Genomic DNA, 19,189 nt, shown 5'->3' on the forward strand with positions numbered 1-19,189 from the left:
CCATATCAGGATGGGTAAAACAAAAAATAAAAAGGAAAATACTAAGAAAAATAACATCTCACGAAAGTTTTATTATGTGTAGCAAGAATATAGTCTAGTGTAAGCTGTTTTCGAAAAAAACTTGCACCAAAACTCCAATGACCTGATACATATAGTCAAGTGTATGATAAGTTAATAGATCATCATTAATTTACTTATTTTCTCACACATACATAACATCAACAACAACCTTGTTCCGATTAAAAATTTAGTATGAAAATTTTTTTTTATAATATAAAAATTAGGGAGAATGTTCTCTGTACCGCAACGCAGGCTACGTCCAAGCACATGGGCCTGCCATTCAGGGGAGCAGGGTGATCATTGCGCTCACCCCTATGTGCCTTGGCGCAACCTGCGCTGCAGCATAGAGAACAGCACCCCAAAAAATTAATACCAGTTGCCTATTCAAAAGATATATATTAGACTTTATAGTCATGATTCTTTTAAGTAGTCATGGAGGAAAATACTTTTAAGAGTTACAATGGAATTTTACCAGCAGTGCTTCAGTGAATAAGACCTTCACAATCACCACCAGCACAAAATCCTTTTCCATTTCCCTGCAAAGTGTTAAATCATTTGATAGTAACTTCTTCAAATTGCTATGGTTTTGGGTTTTGGTCTCGGTCTCAGATCAGCCGTATCAGTCGGTATCGATACCGATACTTGATTGTTATTGGATTGGTGCATGGTACAGACATAAGGGTATAATTGTCAAAATACCCTATGGTATCGGTATTTTTTTAAGGTAAAATTATCATTATATACCGACCGATACCATCCCCATATCTGATTCAATACCAATATCGGAGTGTATTGAGTTATACAATAATTAACTTTCAAAATCTCTACCAAAGAAAAAAGTTTACCTTCAATATCACTAATTTCACTCTAGAATCCTTTTCGTATTCTTTTAACTTCTTCAACATTTGAAAAATCTATCAACTAACGAAAGGAAGAAAACGAAAAATTAATAGGGTAAAACATGTAGAAAAGTACATATAGGTATAAAAATAACTGTATTATGAATTATGATTATGAAAATGATGATTCAATTTTCTCTGAATACCATGTGAAATGTAAGAGAATTCAGTCTCACAGGCCTGTTTAATATCACCTTCCTTACACATGAATTTTCTTCAAACAGAACCTGAGAGAGAGAGAGAGAGAGAGAGAGAGAGAGAGAGAGAGAGAGAGAGAGATTAGATTAGTCCAATAATACTGGTTGGTTTTGTACATAGAAAGGCAGCGAGGTCATTTAATATGAGGAGGAGGGAGAGGGTGCCAGTGTACTCTCTCTTGGCGGCTTAGAGAACCTTTTCCCTTTGATATATAATAACAATGGTTAGGACTCAAAGCACCTTCTGCATCTTCCCACTTGCTTGCCTAGAAGATCCGTTGCAGTCACAATGAGTGTGACTGCATTATTTGGCCCCAATCTAATACATAAGGATGTCAATCGATTCCGTTTCGATTCAAGGTACAATATGTGAAACCAAAACCCAATAAGAGCATGTTTTTCAAACCAAAATCGAGCCGGTTATTTGTTAAGGCTATAATATATCAAACCTTTTTTTTATTTTTCAAACATTAAAAAGGAATAGAATTAATTATCATCTACAATGATTAAAGCATAAAAAAAAAAAAAAAATCCTTGTATTATTCGGCTCAATTCGAAAATGGATAATTTGGTTCGGTTCAGTTTAAGCTAATGGTTTTAGTTTTGAAATCGAAACTGATCCAAACCAAACCAAATCAAATCGAACCGAGAAAAGTTCCGATTGAAAACTCCATGTAATTGGGTGCTCAACAGTCCCCGGCCACCAACCTGGCTCTTTGATTGCTAGGGTTAAATATCAGGAGTGCAGATCCAATCTATTACAGAGGGATCAATTTTGGGCTGGATGATCATTGGGCTGCACAAGGCAGACAAAAAGTGCTAGTTGGATCACGATCAGCCCAGATTTTTATCCTCTAAGGTTCCTTCACCCATACGGTTGTGAGGTTCTCTCTAGGGATGTTTGACACGTGTTAGAGAGAAATCCAACGGCACAATGGTGATTTCTAAACAACGAGTGACTCTCTCTCTCTCCTCTCTCCACTCTTTCCTCAAAACCACTCTCTTCTCTCTCCTCTCTCCTCTCTCCTCTCTCCACTCTCCACTCTATCCTCAAAACCACTCTCTTCTCTCTCCTCTCTCCACGTTTGCTGCAACTCTCACGTCTCTCTCCTCTCTCTCATCTCTCTGCTCGTCCTGTTCGTTTTTCAAGATTACCTCATTTCTGGTTCTGTTTCGACTTTCAACTTCAATCAATTGGTAATTTATCTTTGTGCTCTTTTTCTCTGTATTTTTTTGTTCATTTTTTTATACTCTCTTTTTGGTTAGTTTTTTCTGTTTCTTTGTTGAGGAGAGTGGAGAGAGGAGAGAGAGGAGAGAGAGGAGAGAGACGAGAGAGACGTGAGAGTTGCAGCAAACATGGAGACAGGAGAGAGAAGAGAGTGGTTTTGAGGAAAGAGTGAAGAGAGGAGAGAGAGAGAGTCACTCGTTGTTTGGGAATCACCATCGTGCCGTTGGATTTCTCTCTGACACTTGTCGAACATCGATCGCTAAAGAGAACCTCACAACCGTATGGGTGAGGGAACCTTAAAGGAAAAAAATCCCGATCAGCCCAGCCCAAGGCCATTCTAAGTGGTTCAGAGATGGCGGGGGGCCTTGCTAATCTCAGGCTAGCTAGCTGGCTGAGGCGCTTAGCTTGTAAGGGTTCTCTCCACAAGCAGAGAGAGAGAGAGAGAGAGAGAGAGAGAGACCTGATTAGGTTCTTCCTTAGAAGGGATAGTTAGTAGCCATGAAAGACAGACTTGGTGACACTCTCTTGCAGAAGAAAAAACACCAAGTAGAACTCAACCGGTGAGGTAGAGAAGCCACAAACACACTTGTATATAAATATAAATGTATGGCACAGGGCCTATACAGCTTTGTTTCTTTGATTCAAGTATGGGGTTACATCACTTGTACAGTACCACCCAGAAAGAAATAAAATAAAATAAAAGGCAAGAGAAAGCTACCTGATCACAAGCCTCCTGTGCCAGCGCACGTGGTCAATGAGATCGAGCATGTGTAAGCATCATGGGGTGGGATTTTCACTTTTCCATGGTGGCAGCGCAATTATTTTGTGCAGTCCACTATGTATAGGTGTAGGGCCACACGATCAGATCGTGTTCTTTTTTGGGAAAAAAATCAACTGCAGTGTTCTAATCTGACGGTGCACTGTAGTGCGGCCCTGAGAGCTCAACACATGGAAAAAGCTTCATCTAACGGTACCGAGCTTGAGAAGAAAGAAAAGAAAAACTGCCTTGCATCGAGCTTGCACCGTTGGATGAAGCTTCTTCCACGTGTTGAGTGCACTGCCAGATACCCGCACTATAGTGCACCGCCGAATGCCCACACTGCAAAGGATTTTAATCCTTTCTTTTCCCCTAAAATAAAATAAAAAATATAGAAAACTAGAAACTAAAAAAGCACATTAGTTCATGTGAGTGTTAATTAGCCCAGCCACAAATTTTTTTTAATGGCATATGCAGTCACTAATTAGCATGTATTTTTTGGGAATTGGGAGCTTCTCATAAATAGTTGATAGAAGGGGGGGATCGAACCAGGGAGGGGATAAGATACCAGTCAAGAGACTCGAACTTGAGACTTGGCCTCTTGGTGAGCATGGGCATCAAGCGCACCACGGCTCACCAACTGAGCTAAGCAGTTGTTAGTAAGTTAGCATGTATTTGTATCTTATGACTTGAAAGTAAGTGCCACATTCTCTGCAACAAAGTTTGGATATTAATTAAAGAAATACTTAATCTAACCAGTGCACAATAGCTAACAAAATGACTTCCAAATTTTGCATTGGATCGTCTTTTTTTATTGGATAGGCTAAGGATTTGGCTCCTGTCCTGCAGTGGCGAGAGCTGGAGTGTCCAGCCCAGTAAAACCCCCCAAAAATAGGGGGTGGAGTGGTCATTTCACATGTGGGGCCCAGGTGGGATCCACCTATGAAATGACCACCCTACCTTTGTTTTTGCTGTGGTTTTGCTGGGCTAGACGCTCCAGCACCCGCCATTGCAAGACAGGAGCCTTTTCGATAGGCTAACTACTTTTCTTTTGTCGGGTTGCTATATTTTCCATGTGATTGTTAGTGTTAACGTACTTTAGCCAAAAATAATAAAAAAATTGTAACACTGAAGTATAGTTGATCACATAAGATTACACGAGCGTTATTTATGTTAGTTAATCAGGCTTCTATGCTCTTGCATAATCGATACATATATATATACATATATAGCCGTTAGGGAGAATGTTCTCTGTGTTGTGGCGCAGCCTGCGCCTAAGCATATGGACAGAGGGGGCAGGGTGGTTATTGTGCCCACCCACATGTTCCCCATACTGTTATTAACTGTTAGATGTCGTATTTTTACCAAAAAAATAATAATAATAAAACTGTTAGATGTTGTATTAACTTTTTGTTCTCAGGTCTTTCATTGTATATATTTCTCGGTTTGGGTATGCTTTGATGTTAATTCTGTAATTTTATTTTATATATTTTTTTTATACATTATTTGTTAATTTTTAGTAAAAAAAAGAAGGTAAATTACATGTCACCTCCTGGTTTTCAAACAAAACTCAAATCACCCCCTGGTTTTTGAAAATACTAATCTGTCCCTCTCCCGTAATGGTGTTAGTCAACTGTTAGTTATTGATGTAAAAAGACTATTCTACCCTTGTACTAAAACATTAGAATTAAATTTATAATACTACCCTTCAAAATCTATTTTTGGATATCAATGATAGTTTAGGGATTTAAATTTATTTAGGGTAAATTACATGTCACCCCCTGATTTTCAAACGAAACACAAATCACCCCCTGGTTTTTTAAAAAACTCAATTAAATTTGAGAAAATTTACACATACCACCCCTGAGGTTTGACGAAGGGATATTTTCACCCCTCAGTTTTGGAAAATGCTGCGTACCCCCCTGAGGTTTGCAAACGGTAACAAATAAGCCCATTCCGTTAGTTCATGACTAACACTGTTAAAAATTAGACTAGAACTGACAGAATTGCCCTTCTAAGAAGAACCCAGAAAAAAAAAGAGGTGAATGGGCAAAATTACCCTTACAAAGGAAAAAAAAAAAAAACCTACAACTAACTCTTCTTCCCCAATAATAGGAAAGGGGTTTAGGGTTTCAAGTTTTGGGGAAATTGGGAAAGATGAGGGTTGTCTGTTTCTGTGAACTTGAAGATCCCAAGAGCCGCTTAAGCCATCGTTTCCAAAAAGGAAAACGAAAAACCTGCAATCTCAGCAGAGAAATGGTCACAATTAAGCCATCGTTTCCTCATTAGAGACTCATCAATTTTCAAAATAGATTGCAATCTTATAAACAAAACCAAACGAAAAAAGAAGGCAAAAAAAGAAGAAATCTGCAATCTCAGTTGATAAAAGGTCATATACAGAATAGATTGCAACAAAACTTTAAAATTATAAGAAGAAACCGGAAAACATTAATTTTGTTTTTGTTTCTTCACCTGCTTTGATTTCTCCTCTGAATTAATTTTCTTTTTTCCATTTTTTTTCCCACTTGAACAAATCGACACGGTTTGGGAGAAACCCTTATTAGAGCTTCTTCTGTCCAACTCATCTTTGATTTTACACATACCACCAAGGTAGCCTTGCGGATTGATTTCTCAGGAATACCATTACCAAAATAGAACATTGGAACTTCTGTTTCATTCATTTCCTTCTTCAGAAGATCAACATCACAACGATTCAACGTGGTGAGCCTCGGGAAAGCCCTGATTCATACTTCACACCTTCTTCTGTTAAAGCAATCAATGAGAGGATTCTTTCTGTATTGGATGTTTCAGACTTTGGTAGGGTGGATTTGGGCATGCTCCTACAAGACGCAAGAGGCCGGTTTGTCTTTGATACTGGAACTCCATGGAGAAGCGGATGTTTCACCAGTCTCCTTTTCAGAGTTCCTCGAGATGTAAGAGAGTGGTTAGGATTTGTTGGGAAGAAAGAAGAGGCTAATGGGGAAGAAGAAGATGGAAGAGGAATTGGGGTTTGGGTTTTCATGACCGACTTTTTCTTTCTTTCTTTCCAACAAATCTGAAAATTCAGAAACATTACCTCATTTACAAAATTAATTAAGCACAATACCTGAAATTTTACAAGGAAACAAAGCATTTGTAAGGAAATATTCATGGACGGATCAATTCAAAAACTTGAAATTCAGAAACACTTTCTAAATTGAGCGGACGGAGAGAAAAAGAGAGGATGGGACCAGCTTTTACCTTCAACATTTTATGATTTTGGTGCCAATAATTGATCGATTAGGGTTGTCTTGCCCGACAAGGTGCGAAGTATGAATCCAAGTTGATGGTTTTGAAACCTGCAACTCATCTTCCCCAATTCGATTGGGGAAGATGAATTGCAGATTTTTTTTTTTCCCTTTGTAAGGGTAATTTTGTCCATTCACCTTGTTTTTTTTTGGGTTCTTCTTAAAAGGGGCAATTCCGTCAATTCAAGTCTAATTTTTAACAGTATTAGTCATGAACTGACGGAATGGGCTTATTTGTTACCGGTTGCAAACCTCAGGGGGGTACGCAGAATTTTTCAAAACTGGGGGATGAAAATATCCTTTCGTCAAACCTTAGGGGTGGTATGTGTAAATTTCTCTTAAATTTTTGTTATCAAATCTTTCATTATATATATTTCTCGTCTGGATATACTTGGATGTTAATTCTGTAAGCTTCCCAATGTCATGTTTGACCATTTTATGACGAATAGTCTATTAAATTAAAAAAAGACCGATGCTTTCATAAAAAAATTGGCCAATGCAGTATGGTGAGAAATTTGCATAGTCATCGTGTTAATGATTATGTAAGCATTGGGTTAAGCACTTCTTCAATATTCAATTTTTATTTTTTGGGTGAATAGCAAATATATTTAACTAGGGGTGCAAGTTTGGACCTAACGCTCTGATCCCAAACAAGGCGTGGGTTGAAATACCTTGTTCCTGAGGGCGGGTCAAGGATGAGAATTTCCAACCTTAAGTTGAGACCTTGGGCTGAGCCCAACCCAGTCAAACCCAACCCTATCTTCTTCTTCCTATTCCTTTTTTTTTTTTTTTTTTTGGTGTTCTTTTTCTTCATCTTCTTTCTTCTTCTTCTTCTGCTTCTTCCTAGTCGGGCCAGCCCATGCATCTCCCTTTCCCAGCTTGGCCAGCCCATGCATTTTGCATCCCCCCTGGTAAGGGCCAATTAGGGTCAACCTAGCCTGACCCTGAGGGTGGGTTAGGGTTGGGTTTTTTGGGTCCTGAATCAAGGGCGGATCGGGCTTGGGCCTAGGTAAGGGGACTCAAGGTTGGGCTGAGGTTTTAAAAGGCCCGGCCCCACCCGACTCTATTGCAACCCTAAATACACCTGGTACTATTTACTGTAGGGGTAAAAACTCTAGGGGGTAAAAAATGATTTTCAAAAAGTTTAAAATCATTTTAATGCATTTTTATGTGAAATGATAACATATACCCTCATTGAAAAAAATATATTGTACTAAAAGGGTAAAAAAATAAAATTACAAACACCTATAAGATGTTGCAGTGTTCTTTGTTTATCTATTTATTTAATGGACACCTTAGATGTTTACAATAGAGTTTGGATATTGTTATCGTCGGAATCTGACCGAAATGACGTGGAGACCTGCAAAAGGTGAAGGGTACTGAAGAGACCCGGAGCGGACTCCAAGGGAGGGACTCTCCGATGCTTAAGACAGTCCAATAGAATAGTTAATGAAGAGTGCAGAAAGATTTAGAGCTTGAATGTAAAAGTGAATTACCTCTCCGGGCCCCATCTCCTTTCTTATATAGGGGTGTCGAATATCGAGGCGATAGCTAGTACCCTCTTTGGAACGTGTCTGAGTTGGCAGCCTGAGAGGTGATCGTGTCCCCTTGATTCTGGGAGTGTTTTCTACAATGGGTGCGTCAATTACTGAAGTTAGTTTAGATGTGAGAGTAGAGTCGCTCAGAGTGAATGCAGCTCAAGGAATCTCTTCCACATGTCCCTTGTCTATTGGAGGATCATTTTTTGTATATATGGTACAATGGATATTAAAGAAGGAAAAGGTTTTCTAAGCCACCTCTATGTAGGGATGCAAACGGATCGGATTCGGATTAGATACGGATCGGATGTGATCAGAGTCGGATATTTCTTGGTCGAATACGGATACCTCTAAACGGATTCGGATGCGGATCGGATTCGAATTTTCTATCATCTGTTTACATCTCAGCCTTGTGTAACCCAGACCTTCCTCCCCCTAGCGGATACAGTTTACTCTCAATCCATATCTCTTAGATCATGATTCTCTTTTCATCATACTCTAGAACTTGTTTAATCTTCAAAAACCCTCAAAATCATTATTTACTTAATTATTTATTATTAAGTATTTGAATTTATTTTCGAACGAATTTTAATCGAAGTATTTGGATTATTTTCTGAATATCTCTAAATGAATACGAATGCCCCTAAACGAATACAGATGCGGATTCGGATTTGGATTTCGATTATCCATTTACATTCCTACCTCTATGTCTATCTCTCTCCTTCTCATATTAAATGATCATGCTGCCCTCCAATGTGTGACATCATTAGGGAAAGGCTCTTTTACCCACTTCCTTAGGTGTGGTAATAAGTAATTATTAGGAAACGGTCAAATCACAGTTGCCATATTACAAAATACATATACATATTGGAAAGCTGTGAGATTTTCACAATAGAGTTTACAAATTCCTACACACACTATCTCGCATCATATCCCACCTATCGACCTCATATACCAGATAATTCGATCGTCCATCGATACCCCCATTAGTGGGAAACTACACTTTGACGTCATAGTAATCTCTCTCCCTTAAAAAAAATATGCCTACGCAACAATTTTAAGGCACCGACCTTACTTTTGTCGAGATTATATAATTCCCTCGTGGTTGTTAGATGCTGAAGTAATTATGTATTAGAAAATGGTTAATCACGATTATTATTCTACGTAAGTGCATACATACGCATTGGGAAGCTATGAGAAACACGTCTCTCTCTCTCTCTCTCTATGTGCAATGCGTGTGTAGGGGGGTTGGGGAGCTGTGAATCACATTTCCTCGAGTCTTGGGAGCATCTCATATACAGCCATTTAGAGATTGTCCAAATTTTTTTTATTTTTTATTTTTTTGTGGGGGGGGGGGGGAGTAAAGGGAGGTTATATATACCTAGGGCTACAACAGGGTCGGGTTGGGCCGGGTTTTATAGAATCCTAGCCCAATCCTAAGTCCCTTTAGCTAGGCCCAGGCCCGACCCGACCCGATCCTAACTCAGGGCCAGAAAAATCCAACCTTGACCCGCCCCCTGCCCGACCCTGATTAGCCTTGATCATGGGGAGGGGGAAAGAAATGCATGGGCTCGAATGGGCTGTGAAGAACATTATTAATTTTACATAAAATAACAATATAATAAATTATATTATAACACTTATTGTCTTCATATATATTATATTATATAAACAAATGTAGGTGAAATTTAAAGTTTATAATGTATAAATTATATCAATAAATATTTTATAGTATAACTTAAATCAGGGTCGGGTCGGACCCGGCCGGGCCGGGCCAAGCTAAGCTCGTGGCCTCAATCCTAACCCGACCCGACCCTAACTCAGGGCCAAATATCTCAGCCCAGACCCTGTTCGGGCTCAGGGCGGGCCAGGGCAGGTTCGGGCCGACAGGGCCAAACTTGCACCCCTATATATACCCACTTAAAGTCACGATATGAGATGGGCTCAGAGCAACAAAAATCTAAGTAAACCAATTTCTTGTGAAGCAACTCTCAAGTGTCACCATGATTTATGACAAGCTTCTTACTTCTGTTGGAAGGAGGTTCTCTCTCTCTCTCTCTCTCTCTCTTCTTATGCTGTTTTCCGGTAAAGAATGGAAATAGTTTCCCAATGATGGGTTACAAAAGAAATGAGACCGGGTTTTGATGGTAGGGAACTAGGAAACTTTCTTTTGTTGGAGCATCTTATCCTGTTTTAAAGATAGGAGGACTTCAAAGTTTTTTCCGTGATCGCATAGAGAATGGATCATCTGCCCATACCAATAGGTGAACGTACATCTCAGAGTCAATCACATTTTAATTTTGTTTTCATAAAAAACCCCTATTCCCCTTGTGAATGGTAAAAATAGGACAGGTGGTTGGTTCTCACATGTACGTTCATCTACTGGTACGTGCAAAGGAATCAAACTCGATTCCATTTTAGCATAGCAGTTATAAAAGGTTTTAATCACTTCAAAACAGTGGTTTAAAGGTTTTTGCTACTTAAAAAATCAAAACCAAATCGTTTAATAAATGGCTTCACTTAACCAAAGCTATACTGATTAATAAATAGGAATATCAGTTCTAGTTTAAACAGTTCGATTTAATATCAATAAAAAGTTTTGGTTTGCAATTCAAACCTTTATTTTAGGGTGTCAATCGGTTCGGTTCAAAATATAATATGTACAGTTCGAAAATGAAACAAAACCCAATAATTTTCATAAACTCAAAACTGAAACCTAGCCGAATCAGTTCGGTTTTATTCAGTTCCTATTATTTTTCATTTGATTCATACATGGTCTCATTAATTCATTTTTAGTGGGAATAACTTGCTGAAACAAATAAAGTTGGTAAGAAATTAGAATCTCACGAAGATATACAATTCCACAATATCAAATTTAGTATCTTTCATCTTTTTTTACACAACTCAACAAAGATTCCCATAGTAGGTAATTTCACACAGCATTTTGTTTTTAGTGTAAAATCAAAACCAAACTGAATCGAAAAAAAATTCACTATTCAAAACAAAAAAATAAACCATTTTTTTTAGGTTCAATTTGGTTCTGTTTTAAATGATCAATTTCATTTTGGACTAGTGGGCCAGTTGGCCAATCACAAGGCCTCCACCTGCTGCATCCATGTGATATCTATTTTTTTTAGCACAATATGCAATCCAGGAGAGTAGATCCTTGATCTCCTGTGAGGCATTCAATCACTTGGCAAGCCTCCAACCAACCGAGCTGGCGATTGTTTGCTATGTGATTAGGGGTGTCAATTGGTCCGGTTTCTTAACGGTTTTGGCCCCAACGGGTTAGGACCAGATCAAATTAGACCAATAAGCTAATCAATTCCAAACCTGAGATCCAGGACCATTAACTAATGGGTGGGCCGGTTCCGATTCCTAAATGGTTCCAAGTAGTCTATAAAATAAAAAATTATCTCTAACACATGCTGCATGTATTCAATAGGACCCTGATCTTCTACGGCGCCACGGGCAGAGAGGCTTGAGCGGCGCACATACAGGTCGCCCTGCAATGACCGCCTTGCCCCTGCCCGAGCACCTTGCCCGAGCGGGGGTAAGGCGGTCATTGCAGGGCGCCCTGTTTGTGCACCACTCAGGCGTCGTAGACAATCTGAAAACTATTCAATAACCCACCATCATTTTTTCCCTCAAATCATAGAACTAATCCATATTGGCTCTTGTTTTGTATTCAATTAAAATGAAAGACTAAAAAAATAAAGGTTTGATGTTATCTCTCATGACCTTAAGTCTTAAGAATTATATAATATATGGGGTTAAGATGTGAATTTGTTCCGGTTCCATTGGTTCCGATTCCAACGGTTCCTAGTTGGTCTATCGGTTCTGGACCCGTTGGGAGATCAATAACTTAATTGGTAGACCCATAACCAGACCAATAAGCTATTGGGTAGTCCGGTTCTGGTTCCTAACGGGTCGGTTCTGGTCCGGTTAACGGTTCCAGTCCAAAATTGAGACCCTTATATGTGATATTTGTTCATTAACATCTATTAGTGGTGTTATATATAGAGCATGAAAAAACATTTGTCATGATAAAGAGGTTGTTACTAATCAAGGATGATCACCATTGACAGACTTGAAGGTAAGGTTGCAGTGATCACTGGTGGAGCTGCAGGCATTGGTAAAACTACTGCCAAATTGTTCAGCCAGCAAGGTTGTAGGGTACTTATTGCTGACATCCAAGATGAATTAGGTCACTCCGTTTGCGATGAAATCGGCCCAAAGATGTCCTCATTCGTGCATTGCGATGTTACCAAAGAAGATGAGGTGAAGAAAGCAGTAGACGAAGCTGTTACAAGATATGGAAAGCTTGACATAATGTTCAACAATGCAGGTACAGTTTATCCACCAAAGTTAAGAATAATGGAGAACGAAACATCTCAATTTGAAAGGGTCATCGGCGTAAATGTCACCGGTGTCTTCTTAGGTACTAAATATGCCGCCCGTGTCATGTTACCGGCGAAACAAGGAAGCATCATTAACAATGGAAGTGTGAGTTCAATTGTGGGAGGGATAGCGCTACTCATGCTTATGTTGCTTCTAAGCATGCAGTAGTAGATCTAACAAAGAATGCAGCAGCGGAATTAGGTCGATTCGGGATAAGAGTTAATTGTGTGTCAGCATTCGCGATTGGATCGCCTTTTTTTAGGAATATAGTGAAGGAATATGATGATGATGAGATTGAGAAGAGGGTAGGAGCATTGTCTAGTCTCAAAGGAGTTACCTTGACTGCACAAGATATTGCTGAGGCTACAGCTTATTTTGCTAGTGATGAATCAAGATGTGTGAGTGGCCATAATTTCGTCATTGATAATGGGTTTACCGTTACAAATACCAACTTTGGTATGTTTAACCAATTAAATAACTAATCAGGGAAACAAGAAATAAATACAAAACCAGAGAATAAATCTTTGGTGTATGATGTAATTGGGGTTACTACTTGATGTATTATTCCTCTTCAAAAATAAATATGAATTGGTTAATAGTAGTGTTTTGATGATTAGAATGTTGTGTTTATTGGGCCAATCCAACTAAGCCCAGGCCCAAATTTTGGCTCATACAAACCCATGATTGCAATAATTCTACAAAAAAATCCATAGGCCAACTACAAGCTAAGGGAGAAGGCTAAGACAAGCCAACAATCTACGACTACTGGGAGGAGGGGAGAGACTAGAGAGGGATGTCTTTTTGGCACAATATGCAATATAATTATTGAATATGCCTCATGGGGGGGGGGGGGTGTACTCAACTGGCAAGCCACCAACCAACCGAGCTAGTGGTTGTTTGCTGATATTTAGGTGATATCAACTTGTGTTCAATCTGATTATTGGATATGTAGTTTAGCCTTTGGACAAAGGCACACAGTGGGACAGGCCAATTTCAAGGCCTATGCCATATGAGGTTGGCGCTATGAATATTACATGATATGAGAACCACTGCCTAGCGCAGTGGGTAGGTGTGGTGCGTAAAACCCACCCTACCTAGAGCTCTCAAGTTCGAACCTCTAGGTTCTCACCTTTTTCACTCCACCCACAGTGAATGGGATCCTATTCACCGAGGGATGGGAGAGGGTGGGAATGGTATCGGGAGGGTATTTTGGAACATACTAAAACCCTAGGATGGTGGGTGAACCGACCTCTATGAGTGGAGGAAAACTTTGTCCTGAAAAAAACCCTTACATTATTGTAATATGAAAGACCAAATGAAATGATTCTTATCAACCATAGCTTCCAAATGTACCCTGATTGTTCTCCAAGGAATGAACTTAGTTCAAGTAACATTTTTCACATACTTACCAGATTTGTTTGGGGGGAGAGAGGGGGGGGGGGGATGAGTGGTGATGGGGGAGAGAACAAGAATACTTGTTTTTAACATATTTTTATTGAATTGGAATATTAATAATCAATATAAAATACCTAATTACATTACTTGAAAAATACAAATAAAGGAGAGGAATGGAACATTAATTCAAGCTTCTACATTCGGGGAATTCAAATTACTATTTTTATAGCCAATGATAATTTAACACTTGTACCAATCATCTACACCCACCAGCTGCAAATCCAATTCTTGAATTAGTAACATCATAACCAACATTAAACGTTTCTTGCTGACGATTCCCAATAATTGCAATCCCACCTGTACCAGAGGTACCTGCAAACCCTAAACAGCTGGCCCCATTGTCCACATCCAACATAACATTTTGAGCACTTAGCCTCATTTCAGCCCCTCTTAGATATATCAATCGGACCTCGGGTATGGCTTTCCCTATTGAAGCAACACTCCCCCTGAAACAAGTATCCAGTATAGAGTATGCTGGGGCCCGCGTATACCTCGACAATGCCTTTACGAATGAGTTTTTTAGAGCCGTATATACCGCCGTAGGCAAACGTGAGATTACAGTTCCGGAGTCAATTATGGTTGCAGTCCTATACGCAGATGCGGGTACCCGTATAAGTTGACCCGATACCATTATACCCGTCAACTGCAAGAAATACAATGTCGGATCCTGAGAGTTGGTAAGCATAGGTGTGAATGAATACATCGATGGATTTACCGACCCAATTGATAATGACCCAATGGATCCGGATGTGGGTAAACAGTACGAGAACGCATATCCGTATTTGTTGGATAACTGACCAAGCAAAGAGAGTTTGTTCCGGGCAAGACCCATCAGGCCGGCGGATTGCCCAAATAAGCCTTCATTGTCCTCTCCACACCCGTATACAAATCCGGGTACGGTTTGTGATGGTGCTATGGTCAATGTATCACTACTAAGGTACCCGACAGAGTACGAACTGTCACCATAGCTTGCTTCATATATACAAAGATTTGATGGACTACATGCGGGAGCATTGAGAGTGGCTTCTTGAAGGCTATTGCATTGTGTAGTGTCACACGACATGTAACGATGTGTTTTTGATGTCTGTGGATCATAAGTGGTCCCTACTTGGCTATGACAGTAGACAGAGCAAGGTTGACATTGAAGCCAAGTGAAGGAACTACCTGTATCAACTACCATGGCATAGTATTTGGTAGGGTTTCCAAGACCAATCATGGAATAGTAGTTTCCTGTTCCAATGGATGTTCCAGGTTTCAAAGGAATGGAAACTGATTTTGGTTCTAGCTGACCTGATGATCTTGATTTGGAAGAGGTTTTGTGGTTTTTCTTTAGCCTAGAATTGAGAGCTCGGACTCGTGCTTCGTCGAGAGCGAGGATATCGGAGAGCGACAACGGCGAGGTTGATGCCAGAGGGGAGCAAGGCCCATGAACATGGTGTAAGGATAGGTGTATACCATGTTTGCTGAGATTGTGAAGCTGATGGTGCCCTGCAGAATATGTAATGAAAAGATATATATCAAGACTCAAGAACTTAAACATATTATATGCATATTATTTCTCTTATATTCTTTACAGTTAAAAAGAAAAGTTCTTAAAATTGATGAGCTTGGCCCAACCCAGCCCATGTGCAATTATACAAAATATGGGCAAGAGATCTCTACTTGGTCACATGATCTCTACACAAGTGTCAGGACCAATGGGTGAGCACGCCTAAGTATCTACCTAGGGGGCAAATGCGTCATCTAATGGTGTCATGTGAGAGGGTGTAGGAAACACCACCAAGTAGAGATCTTTTTCCCCAAATTATATGATATGTACTAAAGCATAGGACACCATCCTTCATCATTTGAACACTTACTGGACTGATTTCCATGCATGTGCAATAAGTTAGCGAGCGGCATCAATGGGGTATAGGATGGAACGTCATACAAGAAAGGTAGAAGAGTCATTTCAAAGGGGGAGGAAAGAGATAACCGCAGTAGGCGCTAGCTTGCGGTATACCAGTTATCTGTCTTGCTTTTTTCCTTTTAAATATATGAGAAAATGTTCTCTGTATTGGGGGCGTAGGATGCGCCCAAACACATGGGGAGTGGGAGAAATGACTGGCATGCCCCCCTGAATGACCGAAATGATGCACCCGTCCCAATCCATGTGTCTGGGTGCAAGCTGTGCACTCCCCAGTAGCGAACATCACCCTAAATATATTTAGGGAAAAAGAACTCTGTCTAGGAGTATGGCCTACACCAACACTCCCATGAGTCTATATCTCTCTCCTCCTAATATGAAAAGACACATCTGCCCCTAATTTTGAGGATGAAAGAGATAGACACATGGGAGTACTGGCGTATGCCACACTCTCAGATAGAAAACTGCTTCCCATATATTTATATGAAAAAGAGAACTAATTTCTTACAAGCTTTGTACAAAGGAAAATTCATACTTCACATATATTTATATGAAAAAAGGAATAATTTCTTACAAGTTTTGTACAAAGGAAAATTCACACTCCGGAATTGAAAACTGTTTTTTATATATTTATATGGAAAAAAGAATAATTTCGTACAAGCTTTGTACAAAGAAAAAATCGCAAAAGAAGGCAAAGGCCCACAAAAGAAACATTGATTAAATACTTTATGGAAGAGTAAGGTCGGCACATAATGCCAAAATCTAAGACGTTTCAAAAGGACATCTATCTACTAGTAGTCGAGGCTACCTAATCTACTAATTACAAGAAAATGAATTTGTCTAGCTAAGTGGTCTTCACTTTTCTAATTACATGGAAGCTGTCAAAAGGTCAAAACTATTAAGGCCGACTGAGTTGTTATATCTAATGGTGCAACCTTGACTGGAAGAGCCCATGACTGTTCCCACCAGAAACCCATCGAAATATTTCGTGGCAGCTGGGTGAGCTAAGGTTGGGATTCCTAGGTCGGAGGTCTGACGTGTTAGGGTTTTGGGTTTAAGCATAAGGTTATTTAAAGCAATACACCCTGCATATCAAGTTTGGAATAAATAGGTTGCTGTTTCCAACTAATATTTATAGGAAAGACTAGAGTTTTAGGCTAGATAGGTTCTATCCAGTGGGGTCCACCACAGTCTGATTTCTTATTTAAATAGATTTATATTAAAACATATACTTGAATTATAGAATATACCTAACATGACGAGACAAGCTAGGGCTAAGCTGAGCCCTTGGGTTGAACCAACCCAATCCAGTATAAGCTCATCCCAACAAAACCTGTTCCCTTTTTATGTCGAACTTATTGCAGAGAGAGAGATTTCTTTTTCTCTCTATTTGTTTCTTTCAATAAGATAAGAAGGCGTGCTTATTTTGAACTGAGATATTTCAAGATATATAAGCAATTTAACAAGTTTCAAATCTTTGACAAATGTTAGATGTGTTGAATTCTTGTTCCCCGTTTTGAAGTTTGTCTTGTTCTGAAATTTTTTAGTAACAATTCGAAATGAAAATTTTATGAGGTCTATGATGATAGCAGAAAGCTTGGGCCTCCATAACTAATCTGGTTTGGGGGTACGGGTAACCCCCATGGGGGCATGATACACCCGGCCTGAAGTAGTATTTCTTTGTTTTATTGTCGTGTTGTGTAAACAAGAAAATAAGTGGCATGAGGGATTTCTTGAGAGAGTTCTTCTTGCGAATTTTGATGTTCTTGAGAGATCTCCATTGTATATTTTTTTTTCCATCACATCATGAATCATCTTCAGCTTCACTTGTGGATGTAGCACATCATATTGGTGTGTGAACCACGTTAAATATTTGTGTCATCTTTGTTCTGTTTTGCTTCTTGGTGTTTGCGTTTACAATATGCATAATCACTAATAATAACACTATAGGCAAGAGATGATTGGCCTAGTCGTGTAGTCCTTGCACCAGTGGTAGGGCAACGAGAGGGCACATGGGCATCAATATAGATAAGATTTTTTATTTCACAGGAGGTGGGAACGTGGGATGGTAATCTGACACACTTTTGTGTCTGTGTGCAGCGGCCACAAAGCCTGGCAGTGTTCTTTCTCTCTAAAAACTAAACGATTGGTTAATAATAAACACTAGAGTTTTAATTTAAATTATGGGAAAGGGATACGAATAACGCCACGAATACCCCCAAGGTTATAATACAAGAGGGACAAGGGAGTCATTTCAAAGAGGAGAGGGGGGAGAGGGAGAGAGAGATACACATGACAGACATTAACTTGCGGTATACCAACGGTATGGCCAATCTCTTACCTTAAATTATAAAGGGCTCATGTTCTCTGTGTTGCAGCGCAGGCTGTGCCCAGACACATGGGCCTGCTACTCAGGGGGGCAGGGTGGTCATTGCGCCCACCCCCATGTGTCTGGCCACAGCCTACGCCCCCGGTACAGAGAATTCTCCCAATTATAAAACCTGTACAGAGTTTGTAGTCACAGAGAACCACTAAAATTTTCTCCAAGACTAGAAACAATGTGAAGAAAGGGAAGTAACTGTAACTTTAAGAAAAGAATTTGCAGAAGAATGCTTAATTACAGATGCATCGACTAACCTTCACCAGAGAGAGAGAGAGAGAGAGAGAGAGAGAGAGAGAGGGTAAACACAACAGAAAAAACCATGCCACATGCTTAGCTTGCTTAGCAGAAGAAAAAGTTAAAACACTAACATAAAGGAAGGGAAACAGAAAGAAGAAAGTAACAACCATAAGTCAATTAAAGGAAAAACAGCTACTACAAATTACTGCAAAAACAGAGGATTATTAAGAAGAGAATAAACAAATAACAAAAGTAAAAACCAGAGCTAAAGATTCAGAAACCAACCTTTAAATTCCTTGAAGCATGTCTTGTGACTAATATCTTCCACAAGGGAAGATGCTATAGCAAGAAGAGAGAAAACAATAAGGAACACCAACCCCATCTCCCACAGAAAAACTTAGAAGAGCTTGATTAACAAAACTGATTCTAATTCTTTATAAATAGATGCAGAGAAAATCCAGAAACCATACAAGAGAAAGAATATATGTGGCACCTATTTAAGACAATAACTGATGTAGATAGTAGAGACCACAGTGTTTGAACTGTGAAGATTATAGATCTCTATAGTCCTTCCATTTCGGTTACTGTACTTAAGAACTAGGAAAGTGAGTTTTTTAATTTTTAAGTTAATTTTAGGTAGATGCCAATAACGTCTATGTTGGATGATTATGAAAACTAATAGTGAATTGTGAACATTCACACCTAACCTGGGCTCCATTCATGTGGGTGGCTTGTGTCATGGGTCCAATGTGAAGTTTCTTCAACATCATTATTAGTTGGTTTGTAGAAAAAGGTTTCAATTAAAGCTAACTGTACAATTGTGAAATGCAACAACCCCTCC

At 39.4% G+C, this 19,189-nt stretch overlaps 1 protein-coding gene, 1 long non-coding RNA gene and 1 pseudogene across 2 annotated transcripts; 1 reads left to right on the forward strand and 2 right to left on the reverse strand.

Annotated features, from left to right (window-relative positions):
• Positions 1–63: 63 nt before the first annotated feature.
• Positions 64–2,977, reverse strand: LOC122640768. Its single transcript, XR_006329744.1, has 5 exons — positions 2,845–2,977; positions 1,106–1,186; positions 906–974; positions 533–596; positions 64–142 (listed from the first exon to the last, which is right to left on the reverse strand). It is a non-coding gene; the product is annotated as an uncharacterized LOC122640768 (long non-coding RNA).
• A 6,909-nt stretch (positions 2,978–9,886) lies between these two features.
• LOC122640766 lies at positions 9,887–12,849 on the forward strand (annotated as a pseudogene).
• A 1,094-nt stretch (positions 12,850–13,943) lies between these two features.
• LOC122640765 (aspartyl protease family protein At5g10770-like) lies at positions 13,944–18,868 on the reverse strand. The gene is made up of 2 exons (XM_043834015.1): positions 18,634–18,868; positions 13,944–15,310 (listed from the first exon to the last, which is right to left on the reverse strand). Exons 1-2 carry the CDS (start codon positions 18,728–18,730, stop codon positions 14,019–14,021), a joined length of 1,389 nt encoding a protein of 462 aa, XP_043689950.1. The 5' UTR covers positions 18,731–18,868; the 3' UTR covers positions 13,944–14,018.
• Between the last annotated feature and the right edge of the window lie 321 nt (positions 18,869–19,189).

Source organism: Telopea speciosissima, chromosome 9, assembly GCF_018873765.1.
Source record: "Telopea speciosissima isolate NSW1024214 ecotype Mountain lineage chromosome 9, Tspe_v1, whole genome shotgun sequence".
Lineage (NCBI taxonomy): Eukaryota > Viridiplantae > Streptophyta > Magnoliopsida > Proteales > Proteaceae > Telopea > Telopea speciosissima.